The sequence below is a fragment of the Platalea leucorodia genome, assembly GCF_965183815.1.
Source record: "Platalea leucorodia genome assembly, contig: HAP1_HAP1_SCAFFOLD_232, whole genome shotgun sequence".
Lineage (NCBI taxonomy): Eukaryota > Metazoa > Chordata > Aves > Pelecaniformes > Threskiornithidae > Platalea > Platalea leucorodia.
The window spans coordinates 89,160-110,989 of NW_028121332.1; the positions used below are offsets into that span (position 1 = coordinate 89,160).

A 21,830-nucleotide genomic window follows, 5' to 3' on the forward strand; every position below is an offset into this window, starting at 1 on the left:
TCTGTCCATGGGTCCGTCCGTGGGTCCGTCCGTGGGTCTGTCCATGCCTGGAGCTGCGTGTCCGTGGGTCCGTCCGTGGGTCTGTCCATGCCTGGAGCTGCGTGTCCGTGCGTCTGTCCGTGGGTCCGTCCGTGGGTCCGTCCGTGGGTCCGTCTGTGGGTCTGTCCGTGGGTCTGTCCGTGGGTCCGTCCGTGGGTCCGTCCGTGGGTCTGTCCGTGGGTCTGTCCATGCCTGGAGCTGCGTGTCCGTGGGTCCGTCCATGGGTCCGTCCGTGGGCGAGCGGGTGGGTGGGCGCAGCCCCGACCGGGGGCGGCCGTGAGTCACCCACCGGGGGGGCGGCTCCGCGGGTCCGTCTGTCCCTCTGCGGGTCCGTCTGTCCCTCTGTGGGTCCGTCTGTCCGTCCGCGGGTCCGTCTGTCCGTCCGCGGGTCCGTCTGTCCCTCTGTGGGTCCGTCTGTCTGTCCGCGGGTCCGTCTGTCCCTCCGTGGGTCCGGGAGCCCTCCCGCGTGTCTGTGGGTCCGTCCGTGCGGGCCCACGTCTGTCCGTGTGTCTGGGGGTCCGTCCCCGTGTCCGTGGGTCTGTCCCCATGTCCGTGGGTCTGTCCGTGGGTCCATCCCCGTGTCCGTGGGTCCGTCCCCATGTCCGTGGGTCTGTCCCCATGTCCGTGGGTCTGTCCGTGGGTCCATCCCCGTGTCCGTGGGTCCGTCCCCATGTCCGTGGGTCTGTCCCCATGTCCGTGGGTCTGTCCGTGGGTCCATCCACGCATCCATAGGTCCATCCACGCGTCCGCGGGCCTGTCCGTGGGTCCGTCCGTGTGTCCTTCCACACATCCATGGGTCCGTCCCCATGTCCGTGGGTCCGTCCCCGTGTCCGTGGGTCCGTCCCCATGTCCGTGGGTCTGTCCGTGGGTCCATCCACGCGTCCGTGGCTCCATCCACGTGTCCGTGGCTCCGTCCATGCATCCATAGGTCCATCCACGTGTCCGTGGGTCCGTCCGTGGCTCCATCCACGCCTCCATGGGTCTGTCCGTGGGTCCGTCCACGCGTCCGTGGCTCCATCCACGTGTCCGTGGGTCCGTCCGTGGCTCCATCCACGCCTCCGTGGGTCTGTCCGTGGGTCCGTCCCTGCGTCCGTGGCTCCATCCACGTGTCCGTGGGTCCGTCCGTGGCTCCATCCACGCCTCCGTGGGTCTGTCCGTGGGTCCGTCCCTGCGTCCGTGGCTCCATCCATGTGTCCGTGGCTCCATCCCCGCCCCCGTGGCTCCATCCCCGCCTCCGCCGCTCTGTCCGTGAGTCCATCCGCTCACCCACGGGTCAACCCCCGTGTCCGTGGGTCTGTCCGCGCCTCCATCCGCGCCTCCCCCCGCGCCTCCCCCCCTCCCTCCGCGCCTCCGCGCCCGCACCCCCCCCCCCCCCCACTTCCCTCTCTTTTCCCCCGCAGCCCCGTCCGTGGGTCCGTCCGTGGGTCCGTCCGGGGGTCCGTCCGTGGGTCCGTCCGGGGCTCGGATGGCGCTGGCGGGGCCGGAGGGGGAGCGGGGGACGGGGCGGCCGCTCTTCTGCCGCCGCGGCGCCCTGCGGCACAAGGTGGTCCACGAGGTGAAGAGCCACCGCTTCACCGCCCGCTTCTTCAAGCAGCCGACCTTCTGCAGCCACTGCACCGACTTCATCTGGTGAGGGCCCCCGCCGCCGCTCGGGGCCAAGCGGACCCCACAGACCCGGGTGTCAAGGTCAAGTGGGCCCCGCGACCCATAGACCCGGGTGTCGGGGTCAAGTGGGCCCCAGGGACCCATAGACACAGGTGTCGGGGTCAAGTAGACACCATGGACCTGGGTTTCAAGGTCAAGTGGACCCCAGGGACCCATAGACGCAGGTGTCAGGGTCAAGTAGACCCCATAGACCTGGGTTTCAAGGTCAAGTGGACGCCAGGGACCCATAGACGCAGGTGTCAGGGTCAAGTAGACCCCATAGACCTGGGTTTCAAGGTCAAGTGGACCCCAGGGACCCATAGACCCGGGTGTCGGGGTCAAGTAGACACCATAGACCCGGGTGTCAGGGTCAAGTGGGCTCTGTAGACCCAGGTTTCAAGGTCAAGTGGACCCCATAGACCCGGGTGTCAAGGTCAAGTGGGCCCCGCGACCCATAGACCCGGGTGTCGGGGTCAAGTAGACCCCATAGACCCGGGTGTCAGGGCCAAGTGGGCCCCAGGGACCCATAGACACAGGTGTCGGGGTCAAGTAGACACCATGGACCTGGGTTTCAAGGTCAAGTGGACCCCAGGGACCCATAGACGCAGGTGTCAGGGTCAAGTAGACCCCATAGACCTGGGTTTCAAGGTCAAGTGGACCCCAGGGACCCATAGACCCGGGTGTCGGGGTCAAGTAGACCCCATAGACCCGGGTGTCAGGGTCAAGTGGGCCCTGTAGACCCAGGTTTCAAGGTCAAGTGGACCCCATAGACCCGGGTGTCAAGGTCAAGTGGGCCCTGGGGACCCATAGAACCAGGTGTCCAGGTAGTGCAGATGCCATAGACCCGGGTGTCAGGGTCAAGTGGACCCCATAGACCTGGGTTTCAAGGTCAAGTGGACCCCAAGGACCCATAGATCCAGGTGTCAGGGTCAAGTAGACCCCGTAGATCCAGGTTTCAAGGTCAAGTGGACCCCATAGACCCGGGGTGTCAAGGTCAAGTGGACCTCAGGGACCCATAGACGCAGGTGTCAGGGTCAAGTAGACCCCATAGACCTTGGTTTCAAGTTCAAGTGGACCCCACGGACCCACAGACCCATGTGTCAGGGTCAAGTAGACCCCATGGACCCATGGACCCAGGTGTAAGGGTCATGTAGACCTCGTAGACCCAGGTGTCAAGGTCAAAGTGGACCCCATAGACCTACGTGTCAGGGTCAAGTGGACCCATGGAGCCAGGTGTAAGGGTCAAGTAGACCCCATAGACCCAAGTTTCAAGGTCAAGTGGACCCCATAGACCCAGGTGTCAGGGTCAAGTAGACCCCATAGACCCGGGTTTCAAGGTCAAATGGACCCCATAGACCCAGGTGTCAAGGTCAAGTGGACCCCATAGACCTACGTGTCAGGGTCAAGTGGACCCCACAGACCCAGGTGTCAGGGTCAAGTGGACCCTGTAGACCTGGGTTTCAAGGTCAAATGGACCCCATAGACTGGGGTGTCAGGTTCAAGTGGACCCCATAGACCCGGGTGTCAAGGTCAAGTGGACCCCAGGGACCCATAGACCCAGGTGTCAGGTTCAAGTGGACCCCATAGACCCGGGTGTCAAGGTCAAGTGGACCCCAGGGACCCATAGACCCAGGTGTCGGGGTCATGTAGACCCCATAGACCCAAGTTTCAAGGTCAAGTGGACCCCACAGACCCCGGGTGTCAAGGTCAAGTGGAGCCCGTGGACCCAGGCGTCCGGGCCCCCGCTGAGGCCGGGGCCGCTCGTGACACCTGGGGCTGACGGCGCCGCTCTCCTCCCCAGGGGCATCGGGAAGCAGGGGCTGCAGTGCATGGGTGAGCCCCCCGCCATGGGACCCCCCAGCACCCCGGGGACCCCCAGCACCCCATGGGTGACCCCAGGGACCCCCTCGATCCCCCCTGCACCCATGGGACCCCCCCCAAAGACCCCCCAGCACCATGGGTGACCCCAGGGACCCCCTCGATCCCCCCTGCACCCATGGGACCCCCCCAAAGACCCCCCAGCACCCATGGGTGACCCTCAGGGACCCCCTCGATCCCCCCTGCACTCATGGGACCCCCCCCCAAAGACCCCCCAGCACCCACGGGGGACCCCGGGGACCCCAGGGACCCCCTCGATCCCCCCTGCACCCATGGGATCCCATCCAGGGACCCCCCGGCACCCATGGGTGACCCCAGGGACCCCCTCGATCCCCCCTGCACCCATGGGGTCCCACCTAGGGAACCCCCCCAGCACCCCTGGGGCCCCCAGGGACACCCAGACCCCCCCCCAGACCCCTCCTGGCACCCATAGGACCTGCCAGCACCCCCCCCCAGCAGCTATGGGACCCCTCCAGAGCCCCCCAGACCCCCCTTAGCACCCATAGGACCCCCCTGAGAGCCCCCCCAGCACCCATAGGACCCCCCCAGCACCCATGCGACCCCCCCAGGGAGCCCCCTACCCCCCCATCACCCATAGGACCCCCCTGGGACCCCCCCCCAGCACCCATGGGACCCCCCAGGGAGCCCCCTACCCCTCCCCAGCACCCATAGGACCCCCCACAGCACCCATGGGACCCCCCAGGGAAGCCCCCTACCCCCCCCCAGCACCCATAGGACCCCCCCCAGCACCCAGGGGACCCCCCCAGGGAGCCCCCTACCCCCCCCCAGCACCCATAGGACCCCCCAGCACCCAGGGGACCCCCCCCAGGGAGCCCCCTACCCCCTCCATCACCCATAGGACCCCCCTGGGACCCCCCCACAGCACCCATGGGACCCCCCGGGACCCCCCCAGCACCCATGGGACCCCCCCCAGGGAGCCCCCTGCCCCCCCCCAGCACCATAGGACCCCCCTGGGACCCCCCCCAGCACCCATGGGTCCCTTCCAGACCCCCCCAGACCCCCCTTAGCACCCATAGGACCCCCCTGAGAGCCCCCCAGCACCCATGGGACCCCCCCCAGCACCCATAGGACCCCCCTGGAACCCCGCAGCACCCATAGGACCCCCCTCTTAGCCCCCCCCCCCCATTGGAATTGGGTGCCCCAGACGCCTGGGTCCCCAAAGCTTTCGGGGGGGGGGGGGTGTCCTGGAATGGGGGGGGGCTGTGGGCGTGGCCTGGGCGATGATTGACAGGCAGCGGTTGCCAGGCAAGCGTTGCCTGGCAGCGATGGCGGTTGCTAAGCAACAGGCAGGGGGATGTTTTTGGGGGGTCCTGGGGGGGGAATGGGGGGGGTCAGGGGGGATTTTGGGGGTCCCGGGGGGGGATTTTGGGGGTCCCAAGGAGAATTTGGGGTCCCGGGGGGGGATTTTGGGGGTCCCGGGGGTATATTTGGGGTCTCGGGGGGGGGTATTTGTTGGGGGGGGGAGGTATTTGGGGGGTCCCAGGGAGGATTGGGGGGTCCCGGGGGGGATTTGGGGGAGTCCGGGGGGGGGCATTTGGGGGGCTGAGGGGTATTTGGGGGGGTCCGGGGGGGTGTTTGGGGTCTGGGGGGTCCTGGGGTTATTTTTGGGGGGGTCGGGGGGGATTTGGGGGGGTCCTGGGGGGACTTTGGCGTCTGGGGGGGTCCTGGGGTTATTTTGGGGGGACCTGGGGTTATTTTGGGGGGGCCAGGGGGTATTTGGGGGGGTCCTGAGGCTTTTTGGGGGTCTGGGGGGGGGGGGCCTGGGGTTATTTGGGGGGCCGGGGGGGTATTTGGGGGGGTCCTGGGGGGACTTTGGGGTCTGGGGGGGATCTGGGGGGGTCTGGGGTTATTTTGGGGGGTCGGGGGGGATTTGGGGGGGTGCTGGGGGTATTTGAGGCTCTGGGGGGGGTCCTGGGGGGGGGTGGGGTCTGGGGGGGATCTGGGGGGGCCCTGGGGTTATTTTGGGGGGGTCGGGGGGGATTTGGGGGGGTTTCTGGGGGTATTTGGGGCTCTGGGGGGGTCCTGGGGGGGGGGGGTGGGGTCTGGGGGGGCTGTGGGGGGGGCCCTGGGGTTATTTGGGGGGATTTGGGGGGGGTGCTGGGGGTATTTGGGGCTCGGGGGGGGTCCTGGGGGGGGGGGGTTGGGGTCTGGGGGGGCTGTGGGGGGGCCCTGGGGTTATTTTGGGGGGCCGGGGGGGGGCCGCACCCCCTGACCCCCCCCCAGTCTGCAGCTTCGTGGTGCACAAGCGCTGCCATGAGTTCGTCACCTTCGAGTGCCCGGGGGCCGGGAAGGGGCCGCAGACGGACGTGAGCGGCCGGGGGGGGCCCAGTCCATGGGGGGGGGTCCTGGGCCATGGGTGGGGGTCCCCAGTCCATGGGTGGGGGGTCCCCAGTCCATGGGTGGGGGGCCCAGGGCCATGGGGGGGGGGGCCCAGTTCATGGGGGGGGGGGCCCAATCCATGGGTGGGGGTCCCCAGTCCATGGGGGGGGGGCCCAATCCATGGGGGGGGGGTCCTGGGCCATGGGTGGGGGGCCCAGTCCATGGGGTGGGGGGCCCAGGGCCATGGGGGGGGGGGCCCAGTTCATGGGGGGGGGGGCCCAATCCATGGGTGGGGGTCCCCAGTCCATGGGGGGGGGGCCCAATCCATGGGGGGGGGTCCTGGGCCATGGGTGGGGGGGCCCAGGGGCCATGAGGGGGGGGGGCCCAATCCATGGGGGGGGGGTCCTGGGCCATGGGGTGGGGGGCCCAGGGCCATGGGGGGGGGGCCAGTTCATGGGGGGGGGGCCCAATCCATGGGTGGGGGTCCCCAGTCCATGGGGGGGGGGCCCAATCCATGGGGGGGGGTCCTGGGCCATGGGTGGGGGGCCCAGGGCCATGGGTGGGGGTCCCCAGTCCATGGGTGGGGGGCCCAGGGCCATGGGGGGGGGGGTCCTGGGCCATGGGTGGGGGGCCCAATCCATGGGGGGGGGGCCCAGGGCCATGGGTGGGGGTCCCCAGTCCATGGGGGGGGGGGCCAATCCATGGGTGGGGGTCCCCAGTCCATGGGTGGGGGTCCTGGGCCATGGGTGGGGGTCCCCAATCCATGGGTGGGGTCCCGGGTCCATGGGTTGGGGGGGGTCCCGGACGTTTGGGGTCCCCTCTAGGGTGGGGGAGGGGTCACGTGTATTGTCATCGCCCCCCCCTCCCCCCCCCCCCCCCCCCAGTCCGTCCCAGTTTCACCTGCTAAATTTTACCACCCCCCCAGTGGGGCCCCGTGACCCAGATCGGGGCGTCCTTGGCCTAAAATTGGGGGTGGGGGCGGGGGGTGGGGGGGGTCACGCATCCTCGTGCACGTCCTCGTGCGAGGCGGCGGCCATTTTGTGTCCCCCCCCCCCCCCCCCAGGACCCCCGGAACAAGCACAAGTTCAAGTTGCACAGCTACAGCAGCCCCACCTTCTGCGACCACTGCGGCTCGCTGCTCTACGGCCTCGTGCACCAGGGCATGAAGTGCTCGTGTGAGTGTGCGACGCACGAGGGCGGGCGGCGGGGGGGGGCGGGGGGGCGAGGGGCCGCCGGCGGGGGGGGGAGGGAGGCGCGAGGGTGCTTGCACGAGGTGCTCGTGCTCGTGCGAGGTGCTTGTGCTCGGTGCTTGCACGAGGTGCTTGTGCTCGTGCTTGTGCTCGGTGCTTGTGCTCGGTGCTTGCACGAGGTGCTCGTGCTCGTGCAAGGTGCTTGTGCTCGTGCGAGGTGCTTGTGCTCGGTGCTTGCACGAGGTGCTTGTGCTCGTGCTTGTGCTCGGTTGCTTGTGCTCGGTGCTTGCACGAGGTGCTCGTGCTCGTGCGAGGTGCTTGTGCTCGTGCGAGGTGCTCGTGCTTGTGCTCGGTGCTTGTGCTCGGTGCTTGCACGAGGTGCTTGTGCTCGTGCAAGGTGCTTGTGCTCGGTGCTTGCACGAGGTGCTTGTGCTCGTGCGAGGTGCTTGTGCTCGTGCGAGGTGCTTGTGCTCGGTGCTTGCACGAGGTGCTCGTGCTCGTGCAAGGTGCTTGTGCTCGTGCGAGGTGCTTGTGCTCGTGCGAGGTGCTTGTGCTCGTGCGAGGTGCTTGTGCTCGTGCTTGCACGAGGTGCTCGTGCTCGTGCAAGGTGCTTGTGCTCGTGCGAGGTGCTTGTGCTCGTGTGAGGTGCTTGTGCTCGTGCGAGGCGCTTTGCACGAGGTGCTTGTGCTCGTGCAAGGTGCTTGTGCTCGTGCGAGGTGCTTGTGCTCGGGTGCTTGCACACGAGGTGCTCGTGCTTGTGCAAGGTGCTCGTGCTTGTGCAAGGTGCTTGTGCTCGTGCAAGGTGCTTGCGCTCGTGTGAGGTGCTTGCACGAGGTGCTTGTGCTCGTGCAAGGTGCTTGCGCTCGTGCGAGGTGCTTGCACGAGGTGCTTGTGCTTGCACAAGGTGCTTGTGCTCGTGTGAGGTGCTTGTGCTCGTTCAAGGTGCTTGTGCTTGCACGAGGTGCTTGTGCTCGTGCGAGGTGCTTGCACGAGGTGCTTGTGCTCGGTGCTTGCACGAGGTGCTTGTGCTCACGCGAGGTCTGTGCAAGGGCCTCATGCAACGCCCATGTGGTGCCTGTGCAAGACCCCGTGCAAGGCTCACGCGATGGCCCGTGCAAGGCCCCGTGCAAGGCGTGTGCAATGCCCACGCGAGGCCTGTGCAAGGCTCATGCGATGCCCGTGCAAGGCTCATGCGATGCCCGTGCAAGGCCCGTGCAAAGCCCCGTGCAAGGCCCCGTGCAAGGCCCCGTGCAAGGCGTGTGCAATGCCCATGCAAGGCTCATGCGATGCCCATGCAAGGCTCATGCGACGCCCGTGCGAGGCCCGTGCAAGGCCCCATGCAAGGCCCTGTGCAAGCCCCGTGCGAGGCCCGTGCGAGGCCCCCATGCAAAGCCCTGTGCAAGCCCCGTGCAAGGCCCCGTGCAAAGCCCTGTGCAAGCCCCATGCGAGGCCCGTGCAAGGCCCCTGTGCAAGGCCCGTGCAAGCCCCGTGCAAAGCCCCGTGCAAGCCCGTGCAAGGCCCTGTGCAAGGCCCGTGCAAAGCCCCGTGCGAGCCCCGTGCAAAGCCCCATGCAAGCCCCGTGCGAGGCCCCATGCAAAGGCCCCGTGCAAGCCCCGTGCAAGGCCCCGTGCAAAGCCCCGTGCAAGCCCTGTGCCAGGCCCGTGCAAAGCCCCGTGCAAGGCCCTGTGCGAGCCCCGTGCGAGGCCCCGTGCAAAGCCCCGTGCGAGGCCCCGTGCAAGCCCCGTGTGAGGCCCGTGCGAGCCCCGTGCAAGCCCTGTGCGAGGCCCGTGTGAGCCCCGTGCGAGCCCCGTGCGAGGCCCCGTGCGAGGCCCCGTGCAAAGCCCTGTGCGAGGCCCCATGCAAAGCCCCGTGCAAGCCCCGTGCAAGGCCCGTGCAAAGCCCCATGCAAAGCCCCGTGCAAGCCCCATGCGAGGCCCGTGCCAGGCCCCGTGCCAGGCCCGTGCAAAGCCCCGTGCAAAGCCCCGTGCAAGCCCTGTGCGAGGCCCGTGCAAGCCCCGTGCGAGGCCCGTGCGAGCCCTGTGCGAGGCCCGTGCAAGGCCCTGTGCAAGGCCCGTGCAAGGCCCGTGCAAAGCCCCGTGCAAAGCCCTGTGCAAGCCCCGTGCCAGGCCCGTGCGAGCCCCGTGCCAGGCCCCGTGCCAGGCCCGTGCAAGCCCCGTGCAAGCCCCGTGCGAGCCCCGTGCCAGGCCCGTGCGAGGCCCGTGCGAGGCCCGTGCGAGGCCCGTGCAAAGCCCCGTGCCAGGCCCGTGCCAGGCCCGTGCGAGCCCCGTGCCAGGCCCGTGCGAGGCCCGTGCGAGGCGCTGAGGCGGTGCCCGCGCAGGCTGCGAGATGAACGTGCACAAGCGCTGCGTGCAGAGCGTCCCCAGCCTCTGCGGCGTCGACCACACCGAGCGCCCGCGGCCGCCTCCAGCTCCGCATCCAGGCGCTGCCGGGGGAGCAGCTCCACGTCACCGGTACCCCCCCCCCCCCCAACCCGGTGCCCCCAACATCTGGTGCCCCCCCCCAACATCTGGGTGCCCCCCCCCGGCTGCCTCCCAACATCTGGGTGCTCCAAAAACCTGGGTCCCCCCCCATTCCTGGGTGCCCCCCCATTGCTGGGTCCCCCCCCAAAAACCTGGGTGCCCCCCCCAAACCCCTGGGTGCCCCCCGAACCCCTGGGTGCCCCCCCAAAAAACCTGGGTCTCCCCAAACTCCTGGGTCCCCCAAATGTTTGGGTTCCCCCCCAGATGCCAGGACCCCCCCCAAACCCCTGGGTCCCCCCAAACCCCTGGGACCCCCCCCCAAACCCCCAGACCCCCTCCATCCCGCCCCCCCCCCCCTCGGTGCCTGGACCCCCCCAAACCCCCGGGTCCCCCCAAACCCCTGCCCCCCCCCATCCCTGCCCCCCCCCAAACCCCTGGGCCCCCCCAAACCCCTGCATCCCCCCATTCCGGGGTCCCCCCAAACCCCTGGGACCCCCCCAAAAACCCCAGACCCCTCCATCCCGGCCCCCCCCCCCGGGTGCCTGGACCCCCCCCAAACCCCTGGATCCCCCCCAAACCCCTGCCCCCCCCCCAAACCCTGGGTCCCCCCCAAACCCCTGCCCCCCCATCCCTCCCCCCAAAACCCCTGGGCCCCCCCCCAAACCCCTGGATCCCCCCCAAACCCCTGCCCCCCCCCAAACCCCTGGGCCCCCCCCAAACCCCTGGGCCCCCCCAACCCCCTGCCCCCCCCACCCCCCCCCCCCCCGGCTCTCTGGGGTCCCCCCCGACGCCTGGGTGCCCCCGCAGTGGGGAGGCGCGGAAACCTGATCCCGATGGATCCCAACGGGCTCTCGGATCCCTACGTGAAGCTGAAGCTGATCCCCGACCCCAAGAACCTCTCCAAGCAGAAGACGCGGACGGTGAAGGCCACCCTCAACCCCGTCTGGAACGAGGCCTTCCTCTTGTGAGCCCGCGTGCGAGCCCCGTGCAAAGCCGCGTGCGAGCCCCGTGCAAAGCCTCCTGCAAAGCCTCCTGCAAACCCTCGTGCAAAGCCTCGTGCAAAGCCTCCTGCAAACCCTCCTGCAAAGCCTCCTGCAAACCCTTGTGCAAAGCCTCCTGCAAACCCTTGTGCAAAGCCTCATGCAAACCTTGTGCAAACCCTCCTGCAAAGCCTCCTGCAAACCCTTGTGCAAAGCCTCCTGCAAACCCTCGTGCAAACCCTCCTGCAAAGCCTCCTGCAAACCCTTGTGCAAAGCCTCATGCAAACCCTTGTGCAAACCCTCGTGCAAACCCTCCTGCAAACCTTCGTACAAAGCCTCCTGTAAACCCTTGTGCAAACCCTTGTGCAAACCCTCCTGCAAAGCCTCCTGCAAACCCTTGTGCAAACTCTCCTGCAAACCCTTGTGCAAACCCTCGTGCAAACCCTTGTGCAAAGCCTCGTGCAAAGCTTGTGCAAACCCTTGTGCAAACCCTCCTGCAAACCTTCGTACAAAGCCTCCTGTAAACCCTTGTGCAAACCCTTGTGCAAAGCCTCATGCAAAGCCTCCTGTAAACCCTTGTGCAAAGCCTCCTGTAAACCCTTGTGCAAAGCCTCATGCAAACCCTTGTGCAAACCCTCCTGCAAACCCTCGTGCAAACCCTCCTGCAAAGCCTCCTGCAAACCCTTGTGCAAAGCCTCATGCAAACCCTTGTGCAAACCCTTGTGCAAACCCTCCTGCAAACCTTCGTACAAAGCCTCCTGTAAACCCTTGTGCAAACCCTTGTGCAAACCCTCCTGCAAACCCTTGTGCAAACCCTCCTGCAAACCCTTGTGCAAACCCTTGTGCAAACCCTCGTGCAAAGCCTCCTGCAAACCCTTGTGCAAACCCTCCTGCAAACCCTTGTGCAAACCCTCCTGCAAACCCTTGTGCAAAGCCTCATGCAAACCCTTCTGCAAGTCTGCATGCAAAACCCTCGTGTGAGTCCGCATGCAAACCCTTGTGCAAACCCTCGTGCAAATCCTCATGCAAACCCTCCTGCAAACCCTTGTGCAAACCCTCGTGCAAACCCTCATGCAAACCCTTGGCAAACTCTCCTGCAAAGCCTCATGCAAACCCTTGTGCAAACCCTCGTGCAAAGCCTTGTGCGAGTCCGCATGCAAACTGTCATGCAACTCATGCAAACCCTTGTGCAAACCCTCGTACAAACCCTCATGCAAACCCTCGTGCAAACCCTCGTGCAAATCCTCATGCAAACCCTTGTGCAAGTCCGCATGCAAACCCTCCTGCAAACCCTCGTGCAACGGGGGTTGTGCACCAGGGTTGTGCAATGGGGGTTCACTAGGGTCGTGCACCGGGGTTATGCACCAGGGTTGTGCAATGCAGGGGGGTCACTAAGGTTGTGCACGGGGGTCGTGCAATGGGGGGGTCACCAGGGCTGTGCACCGGGTTGCGCACCAGGTTGTGCAACGGGGGGGGTCACCAGGGCCATGCACCAGGGTTGTGCACCAGGTTGTGCAATGCAGGGGGGTCACCAGGGCCATGCACCAGGTTGTGCACCAGGGTTGTGCAATGGGCGTGCACTGGGGTTGTGCACGGGGGTTGTGCAATGCAGGGGGGGGTCACTGGGTTGTGCACGGGGGGTTGTGCAATGGGGGGGTCACCAGGGCCGTGCAATGGGGCTTGCACCAGGTTGTGCAATGCAGGGGGGGTCACCAGGGCCATGCACCAGGGTTGTGCACCAGGGTTGTGCAATGGGCGTGCACCGGGGTTGTGCAATGCAGGGGGGGTCACCGGGGCCGTGCACCAGGGTGTGCACGGGGGTTGTGCAATGCAGGGGGGGTCACCAGGGCCATGCACCAGGGTTGTGCACCAGGGCTGTGCAACGGGCGTGCACCGGGGTTGTGCAATGCAGGGGGGGTCACTAGGGTTTGTGCACGGGGGTCGTGCAACGGCGTGCACCGGGGTTGTGCAATGCAGGGGGGTCACCGGGGCCGTGCACCAGGGTTGTGCACGGGGGTTGTGCAATGCAGGGGGGGTCACCAGGGCCATGCACCAGGGTTGTGCACCAGGGCTGTGCAATGGGCGTGCACCGGGGTTGTGCAATGCAGGGGGGGTCACTAGGGTTGTGCATGGGGGTCGTGCAACGGGCGTGCACCGGGGTTGTGCAATGCAGGGGGGGGTCACTGGGGCCGTGCACCAGGGTTGTGCACCGGGGTTGTGCAATGCAGGGGGGGTCACCAGGGCCATGCACCGGGGTTGTGCACCAGGGTTGTGCAATGCAGGGGGGGGTCACCAGGGCCATGCACCGGGGTTTGTGCACCAGGGCTGTGCAATGGGCGTGCACCGGGGTTGTGCAATGCAGGGGGGGTCACTAGGGTTGTGCACGGGGGTCGTGCAACGGGCGTGCACCGGGGTTGTGCAATGCAGGGGGGGTCACCGGGGCCGTGCACCAGGGTTGTGCACGGGGGTTGTGCAATGCAGGGGGGGTCACCAGGGCCATGCACCAGGGTTGTGCACCAGGGCTGTGCAATGGGCGTGCACCGGGGTTGTGCAATGCAGGGGGGGTCACTAGGGTTGTGCACGGGGGTCGTGCAACGGGCGTGCACCGGGGTTGTGCAATGCAGGGGGGGTCACTGGGGCCGTGCACCAGGGTTGTGCACGGGGGTTGTGCAATGCAGGGGGGGTCACCAGGGCCATGCACCAGGGTTGTGCATGGGGGTCGTGCAACGGGCGTGCACCGGGGTTGTGCAATGCAGGGGGGGTCACTGGGGCCGTGCACCAGGGTTGTGCACCGGGGTTGTGCAATGCAGGGGGGGTCACCAGGGCCATGCACCGGGGTTGTGCACCAGGGTTGTGCAATGCAGGGGGGGTCACCAGGGCCATGCACCGGGGTTGTGCACCAGGGTTGTGCAATGGGCGTGCACCGGGGTTGTGCAATGCAGGGGGGGTCACTAGGGTTGTGCACGGGGGTCGTGCAACGGGGGGGTCACCCGGGCTGTGGCCCCCCAGCACCCTGCGGCCGGGCGACGCGGAGCGGCGGCTGTCGGTGGAGGTGTGGGACTGGGACCGCACCTCCCGCAACGACTTCATGGGCGCCATGAGCTTCGGGGTGGCCGAGCTGCTCAAGGGCCACGTGGACGGCTGGTGAGCGCCTCGCACGAGGGCCTCGCACGGGGGGACGCACGCCGGGGGCTTGCGCGGGGACCTTGCACGGGGACCTTGCACGGGGACCGCGTGTGGGGGCCTCGTACTGGGATCTTGCACGGGGACCTTGCACGGGGACCTTGCACGGGGGCCTTGTACTGGGATCTTGCATGGGGACCTTGCACGGGGGCCTCGTACTGGGATCTTGCACGGGGACCTTGCACGGGGACCTTGCACGGGGACCGCGTGTGGGGGCCTCGTACTGGGATCTTGCACGGGGACCTTGCACGGGGACCTTGCACGGGGGCCTTGTACTGGGATCTTGCATGGGGACCTTGCACGGGGGGCCTCGTACTGGGATCTTGCACGGGGACCTTGCACAGGGACCTTGCACGGGGGCCTTGTACTGGGATCTTGCACGGGGACCTTGCACGGGGGCCTTGCACGGGGGCCTCGTACTGGGATCTTGCACAGGGACCTTGCACGGGGACCTTGCACGGGGGCCTCGTACTGGGATCTTGCACAGGGACCTTGCACGGGGAACCTGCACGGGGCCTCGTACTGGGATCTTGCATGGGGAACCTGCACGGGGACCCCCCCCCCCAAAATCCATATCCCCTGTCCCCCTGTCCCTCTGTCCCCTGTCCCCCCCCTGTCCCCCCCCGTCCCCCTGTCCCCCCCGTCCCTGTCCCCCCCCGTCCCCCCCCTGTCCCCCTGTCCCTGTCCCTCCCGTGTCCCCCCATGTCCCCCTGTCCCCCCCGTCCCCCCTGTCCCCCCCGGTGTCCCCCTGTCCCCCCCGTCCCTGTCCCCCCCCGTCCCCTCCGTGTCCCCCCCGTGTCCCCCTGTCCCCCCCGTCCCCCTGTCCCCCCCGTGTCCCCCTGTCCCCCCCGTCCCTGTCCCCCCCGTCCCCCCCCCGTGTCCCCCTGTCCCCCCCGTCCCCCTGTCCCCCCCGTGTCCCCCCCGTGTCCCCCCCTGTCCCCCCCATGTCCCCCCCGTGTCCCCCTGTCCCCCCCATGTCCCCCTGTCCCCCCCGTCCCCCCGTGTCCCCCCAGGTTCAAGCTGCTGAACCAGGAGGAGGGCGAGTACTACAACGTCCCCGTGGCCGACACCGACGACTGCGGCCTCCGGCCCAAGTTCGAGGTCAGACACACACCCCCCCCCCCCCCCCAATCCCCTGGGGACCCCCCAGGACCCCCGGGACCCCCGGGACCCCCCCGGGACCCCCCCGGCCCCCCCCCGACGGCGCCTTCGTCTCTTCCAGGCCTGCAATTACCCCCTGGAGCTCTACGAGGTAAAAGCCCCCTCGGGGGCAAAGGGCCATGAACTTGGACCCCTCTGACCCTGACCCAATGACCCCTGACCCCCTGACCCCGACCCACATGACCCCCGACCTCCATGACCCCTGACCCTTGACCCCTGCATCACCCCTGACCCCCCCCATGAGCCCTAAACCTGCACCACAGCCCCAGGACCCCCCAAACCCCCATGACCTTGAACCCCTCTGACCCCAACCCAGTGACCTTGACCCCCATGACCCCTTGACCCCGACCCCATGACCTCAACCTCCATTACCCTGACCCTTGACCCCTGACCCTTGTCCCCTGCATCACCTCTGACCCCCCATGACCCCTAACCCCCCACCACAGCCCCAGGACCCCCCCAACCCCCATGACCTTGAACCCCTCTGACCCCAACCCAATGACCTTGACCCCCTGATCCCAACCTCCATGACCCCTGACCCTTGACCCCTGCATCACCTCTGCCCCCCCCATGACCCCTAAACCTGCACCACTGCCCCAGGACCCCCCCCAACCCCCATGACCTTGAACCCCTCTGACCCCAACCCAATGACCTTGACCCCCCGTGACCCCTAACCCTTGCCCTTTGACCCCCAGAAGGTGCGCCGAGGGCCGGGCCCCTCGCCGGGGCCTTCGCCGTCCCCCAGCCCCACCGACCCCAAACGCGGCTTCTTCGGCCCCGGCCGCTCCCACCTGGGCGACTTCACCTTCCTCATGGTGCTGGGCAAGGGCAGCTTCGGCAAGGTGGGCGCGGGGGCCACCAAAGGGCTGGGGGGGCCACCAAAGGGCTGGGGGGCCACCAAATGGCTGGGGGGCCACCACATGGCTGGGGGGGCCACCAAAGGGCTGGGGGGCCACCACATGGCTGGGGGGGGCCACCACATGGCTGGGGGGCCATCAAATGGCTGGGGGGCCACCAAATGGCTGGGGGGCCACCACATGGCTGGGGGGGCATCAAATGGCTGGGGGGGCCACCACATGGCTGGGGGGCCATCAAATGGCTGGGGGGCCACCAAATGGCTGGGGGGGCCACCAAGGGCTGGGGGGCCACCACATGGCTGGGGGGCCATCAAATGTCTGGGAGGCCACCAAATGGCTGGGGGGGCCACCAAAGGGCTGGGGGGCCACCAAATGGCTGGGGGGGCCACCAAAGGGCTGGGGAACCTCCTAAATGGCTGGGGGACCTCCTAAATGGCTGGGGGGCCACCAAAGGGCTGGGGGTCCACCACGTGGCTGGGGGGCCACCAAAGGGCTGGGGGGCCATCAAATGGCTGGGGGGCCACCAAAGGGCTGGGGGGCCACCACGTGGCTGGGGGGGCCACCAAAGGGCTGGGGGGCCATCAAATGGCTGGGGGGCCACCATATGGCTGGGGGGCCATCAAATGGCTGAGGGGCCACCAAAGGGCTGGGGGGCCACCACATGGCTGGGGAGCCCTGGACACCTGGGTCCCCCCCGACCACTGGGGTCCCCCCCCATCCCAGGGTCCCCCAAAACCCCGGGGTCCCCCCAAACCCCTGGGTCCCCCCAAACCCCCGGGTCCCCCCAACCCCCGGGTCCCCCCCAACCCCGGGGTCCCCCCCAGTCCCGGGGTCCCCCCCAACCCCCGGGTCCCCCCCCATCCCTGGATCCCCCCAACCCCCAGGTCCCCCCCAACCCCGGGTCCCCCCCCACCCCCGGGTCCCCCCCTCCCACCCTGCGTCCCCCCCAACCCCTGGATTCCCCCCACCCCCGGGTCCCCCCCAACCCCCGGGTCCCCCCCCAACCCCGGGGTCCCCCCCCACCCCCGGGTCCCCCCCAACCCCTGCGTCCCCCCCAACCCCTGGATTCCCCCCCACCCCTGGGTCCCCCCCATCCTGGATCCCCCCAACCCCCGGGTCCCCCCCCCACCCCCGGGTCCCCCCCAACCCCGGGGTCCCCCCCCAATCCCCGGGTCCCCCCCAACCCCCGGGTCCCCCCCCAACCCCCGGGTCCCCCCCCAACCCCGGGGTCCCCCAAACCCCTGGGTCCCACCCCAGTCCCGGGGTCCCTCCATGCCCGGGTCCCCCCCATCCCTGGATCCCCCCCAACCCCGGGGTCCCCCCCAACCCCCGGGTCCCCCCCCATCCCTGGATCCCCCCAACCCCCGGGTCCCCCCCAACCCCCGGGTCCCCCCCCAACCCCCGGGTCCCCCCCCAACCCCGGGGTCCCCCCAAACCCCTGGGTCCCACCCCAGTCCCGGGGTCCCTCCATGCCCGGGTCCCCCCCATCCCTGGATCCCCCCAACCCCCGGGGTCCCCCCCCACCCCCGGGTCCCCCCCCCACCCCCGGGCCCCCCCCCGACCCCGGGGTCCCCCCCACCCCCCAGGTGATGCTGGCCGAGCGCCGGGGCACCTCCGAGCTCTTCGCCATCAAGATCCTGAAGAAGGACGTGGTGGTGCAGGACGACGACGCCGCCTGCACCATGGTGGAGCGGCGCGTGCTGGCCCTGGGCCCCCGCCCCCACTTCCTCACCCACCTCCACTCCACCTTCCAGACCACCGTGGGTGCTGGGGGGACTGGGGGGCACTGGGGGGGGGACTGGGGGGGGTGGGGGATATAGGGAGGGGAGCACTGGGGGGATGGGGGGGACTGGGAGGGCTGGGAGGGGGGGCTGGGGGGGGCTGGGGGGGACTGGGGAGGGACTGGGGGGGGACTGGGAGCACTGGGGGGGGACTGGGGGGAACTGGGAGGGCTGGGAAGGGGACTGAGAGGGACTGGGGGGGGACTGGGGGGCACTGGGGGGGGGACTGGGGGGGGTGGGGGATATAGGGAGGGGAGCACTGGGGGGGATGGGGGGGACTGGGAGGGCTGGGAGGGGGGCTGGGGGGGGCTGGGGGGGACTGGGGAGGGACTGGGGGGGGACTGGGAGCACTGGGGGGGGACTGGGGGGAACTGGAGGGCTGGGAAGGGGACTGAGAGGGACTGGGGGGGGACTGGGGGGCACTGGGGGGGGACTGGGGGGGGTGGGGGATATAGGGAGGGGAGCACTGGGGGGGATGGGGGGGACTGGGAGGGCTGGGAGGGGGACTGGGGGGGGCTGGGGGGGGACTGGGAGGGACTGGGGGGGGACTGGGAGCACTGGGGGGGGACTGGGGGGGTTGGGGGATATAGGGAGGGGAGCACTGGGGGGGATGGGGGGGACTGGGAGGGCTGGGAGGGGGACTGGGGGGGGCTGGGGGGGGGCTGGGAGAGCTGGGAGGGGGACTGGGAGGGCTGGGAAGGGGACTGGGAGGGACTGGGGGGGGACTGGGAGCACTGGTGGGGGACTGGGGGGGACTGGGAGGGCTGGGGGGTTTGGGGGATATAGGGAGGGGAGCACTGGGGAGGGCTGGGGGGGACTGGGAGGGCTGGGAGGGGACTGGGGGGGGCTGGGGGGGACTGGGAGGGCTGGGAAGGGGACTGGGAGGGACTGGGAGGGCTGGGAAGGGGACTGGGAGGGACTGGAGGGGGACTGGGAGGACTGGGGGGGACTGGGGGGGGACTGGGAGAGACTGGGAGGGACTGGGGGGGACTGGGGGGGACTGGGGGGTTTGGGGGATATAGGGAGGGGAGCACTGGGGGGAGCTGGGGGGGACTGGGAGGGCTGGGAAGGCTGGGAAGGGGACTGGGAGGGACTGGGGGGGACTGGGGGGGACTGGGGGGGACTGGGGGGATTGGGGGGATTGGGGGACATAGGGAGGGGAGCACTGGGGGGGGCTGGGGGGGACTGGGAGGGCTGGGAAGGGGGACTGGGGGGGACTGGGGGGGGCTGGAGGGACTGGGGGGGACTGGGGGGTTTGGGGGATATAGGGAGGGGAGCACTGGGGGGGGCTGGGGGGGACTGGGAGGGCTGGGAGGGGGACTGGGGGGGACTGGGAGGGACTGGGAGGGACTGGGGGGGACTGGGGGGATTGGGGGACATAGGGAGGGGAGCACTGGGGGGGGCTGGGGGGGACTGGGAGGGCTGGAAGGGGGACTGGGAGGGACTGGGAGGGACTGGGGAGGGACTGGGGGGGACTGGGAGCACTGGGGGGGGACTGGGGGGGACTGGGAGGGCTGGGGGGTTTTGGGGGATATAGGGAGGGGAGCACTGGGGAGGGCTGGGGAGGACTGGGGGGGACTGGGAGGGACTGGGGGGGGGCTGGGGGGGGACTGGGAGGGCTGGGAGGGGGACTGGGAGGGACTGGGGGGGACTGGGGGGATTGGGGGGATTGGGGGACATAGGGAGAGGAGCACTGGGGGGGACTGGAAAGGGGGGGGACTGGGAGGGATTGGGAGCACTGGGGGGGATTGGGAGGGGGGGATTAGGGGGAACTGGGAGGACTGGGGGGAATTGGGAGGGACTGGGAGGAGGGAACTGGGAGGACTGGGAGGGGGGGCCTGGGAGGTATTGGGAGCACTGGGGGGTAACTGGGAGGTATTGGTAGGGGGGGGACTGGGGGGAATTGGGAGGACTGGGAGGGACTGGGAGCACTGGGGGGCATAGGGAGGGGAGCACTGGGGGGGACTGGGAGGGCGGGACTGGGAGGTATTGGGAGCACTGGGGGGGACTGGGAGGGTTTGGGAGTGCTGGGAGGGACTGGGGGGAATTGGGGGGGGCACTGGGAGCACTGGGGATCCCGGTGACCCCCCGTGCCCCCCCAGGACCGCCTCTATTTCGTCATGGAATACGTCACCGGCGGCGACCTCATGTACCACATCCAGCAGGTCGGCAAGTTCAAGGAGCCCCACGCCATGTGAGTGAGCCCCGGGACCCCCAAATCCCCCCCTGGGGCCACCAAATCCCCCCCGGACCCCCAAATCCCCCCCTGGGGCCACCAAATCCCCCCCAGGACCCCCAAATCCCCCCCTGGGGCCACCAAATCCCCCCCCGGACCCCCAAATCCCCCTGGGGCCACCAAATCCCCCCCAGGACCCCCAAATCCCCCCTGGGGCCACCAAATCCCCCCCCGGGACCCCTAGTTCCCCCTCCCGGGACCCCCAAATCCCTCCCCCGGGACACCCCAATTCCCCCTGGGACCACTAATTCCGCCCCCGGGACCCCCAAATCCCCCCCTGGGACCCCCCAATTCCCCCCCCCGGGACCCCCAAATCCCCCTGGGGCCACCAAATCCCCCCCTGGGACCACCAATTTCCCCCTGGGACCCCCCAATTCCCCCCCCCCCACGACCCCCAAATCCCCCTGGGGCCACCAAATCCCCCCCTGGGACCACCAATTTCCCCCAGGGAGCCCCAATTCCCCCCCCCAGGACCCCCAAATCCACCTGGGGACCCCCAACCCCCCCTGGGACCCCCAAATCGCCCCCAGAGACCCCCAACCCCCCCGGGGACCCCCAAATCCCCCTGGGGGACCCCCAAATCCCCCCAGAGACCCCCAAACTCCCCCCAGAGACCCCTAAATCCCCCCAGAGACCCCCCAAACCCCCCTGGGGGACCCCCAAATTCCCCCTAGGGACCCCAAACTCCTCCCAGGGACCCCCAAATCCCCCCAGAGCCCCCCAACCCCCCGGGGGACCCCAAATCCCCCACAGGGCCCCTCCAATCCCCCCAGGGACCCCCAAATCCCCCCCAGGGCCCCCCCAGTTTCCCCAGGGCCCCCCAAATCTCCCCAGGGACCCCCATCCCTGCCCTGGGGGACCCCCAAATCCCCCCTAGGGACCCCAAACTTCCCCAGGGACCCCAAATCTCCCCAGAGACCCCCAAACCCCCCCGGGGGACCCCCAAATCCCCCCCAGGGCCCCCCCAGTCCCCCCCAGGGACCCCCAACCCCCCCGAGGGATCCCCAAATCCCCCTGGGGGACCCCCAAAAACCCCTCCCCATCCCAGTGGCACCCACCCAGACACTGGGGGGGTCCCCCCTAATCCCCCCCAACTCCCCTTGGGGGGGGGGGTCCCCTAAACCCTCCCCCACACTAGGGGGGTCCCCTAATCCCCCCCCCCTCATTGGGGGGCTCCCCTAAACCCCCCCCAAATCCCCCCCCCCCCCCGCCAGGTTTTACGCCGCCGAAATCGCCATCGGCCTCTTCTTCCTGCACAACAAGGGGATCATTTATCGGTGAGCCCCCCCCCCTCGATCCCTTGGGACCCCCCCCAGGGGCCCCCCCGACCCCCCTGACCCCCCCAAAATCCCCCCCCCCAGGGATCTGAAGCTGGACAACGTGATGTTGGACGCCCAAGGTCACGTCAAGATCACGGATTTCGGGATGTGCAAGGAGAACATGTTCCCCGGGGCCACCACCCGCACCTTCTGCGGGACCCCCGACTACATCGCCCCCGAGGTGCGGGGGCACCCCGATATCGGGGGGGGGCACCCAGGGGTTGGGGGGACCCAGGGGTTGGGGGGCACCCAGGGGTTGGGGGGACCCAGGGGTTTGGGGGGGACCCAGGGGTTGGGGGGCACCCAGGGGTTGGGGGGACCCAGGGGTTGGGGGGGACGCAGGGGTTTGGGGCACCCAGGGGTTTGGGGGGGGACCCAGTGGCCATGGGGCACCCCGATATCGTGGGGGGCACCCAGGGGTTGGGGGGGACCCAGGGGTTGGGGGGACCCAGTGGCCATGGGGCACCCAGGGGTTTGGGGGGGACCCAGGGGTTGGGGGGCACCCAGGGGTTGGGGGGACCCAGGGGTTGGGGGGACCCAGTGGCCATGGGGCACCCAGGGGTTTGGGGGGGACCCAGGGGTTTGGGGGGACCCAGGGGTTTGGGGGGGACCCAGGTTTTGGGGGGGACCCAGGGGTTGGGGGGACCCAGTGGCCATGGGGCACCCAGGGGTTTGGGGGGGACCCAGGGGTTGGGGGGACCCAGGGTTTGGGGGGGACTCAGGGGTTTGGGGGGGACCCAGG

The 21,830-nt window shown here is 69.2% G+C and overlaps 1 protein-coding gene across 1 annotated transcript in view; it reads left to right on the forward strand.

Moving 5' to 3' along the window:
• Positions 1 to 1,504: 1,504 nt before the first annotated feature.
• The window catches only part of LOC309603889 (protein kinase C gamma type-like), a gene marked incomplete at both ends in the record, with an annotated part of 23,803 nt that continues 3,477 nt past the window's right edge, over positions 1,505 to 21,830 (forward strand). Inside the window, 15 exon segments of the mRNA XM_082338773.1 lie at positions 1,505 to 1,668; positions 3,485 to 3,516; positions 5,806 to 5,888; positions 6,965 to 7,076; positions 9,430 to 9,503; positions 9,505 to 9,562; positions 10,379 to 10,535; positions 13,561 to 13,695; positions 14,748 to 14,835; positions 14,957 to 14,986; positions 15,591 to 15,737; positions 17,339 to 17,512; positions 19,636 to 19,727; positions 20,984 to 21,046; positions 21,131 to 21,269. Coding sequence (XP_082194899.1) covers positions 1,505 to 1,668; positions 3,485 to 3,516; positions 5,806 to 5,888; positions 6,965 to 7,076; positions 9,430 to 9,503; positions 9,505 to 9,562; positions 10,379 to 10,535; positions 13,561 to 13,695; positions 14,748 to 14,835; positions 14,957 to 14,986; positions 15,591 to 15,737; positions 17,339 to 17,512; positions 19,636 to 19,727; positions 20,984 to 21,046; positions 21,131 to 21,269 — 1,548 coding nt within the window.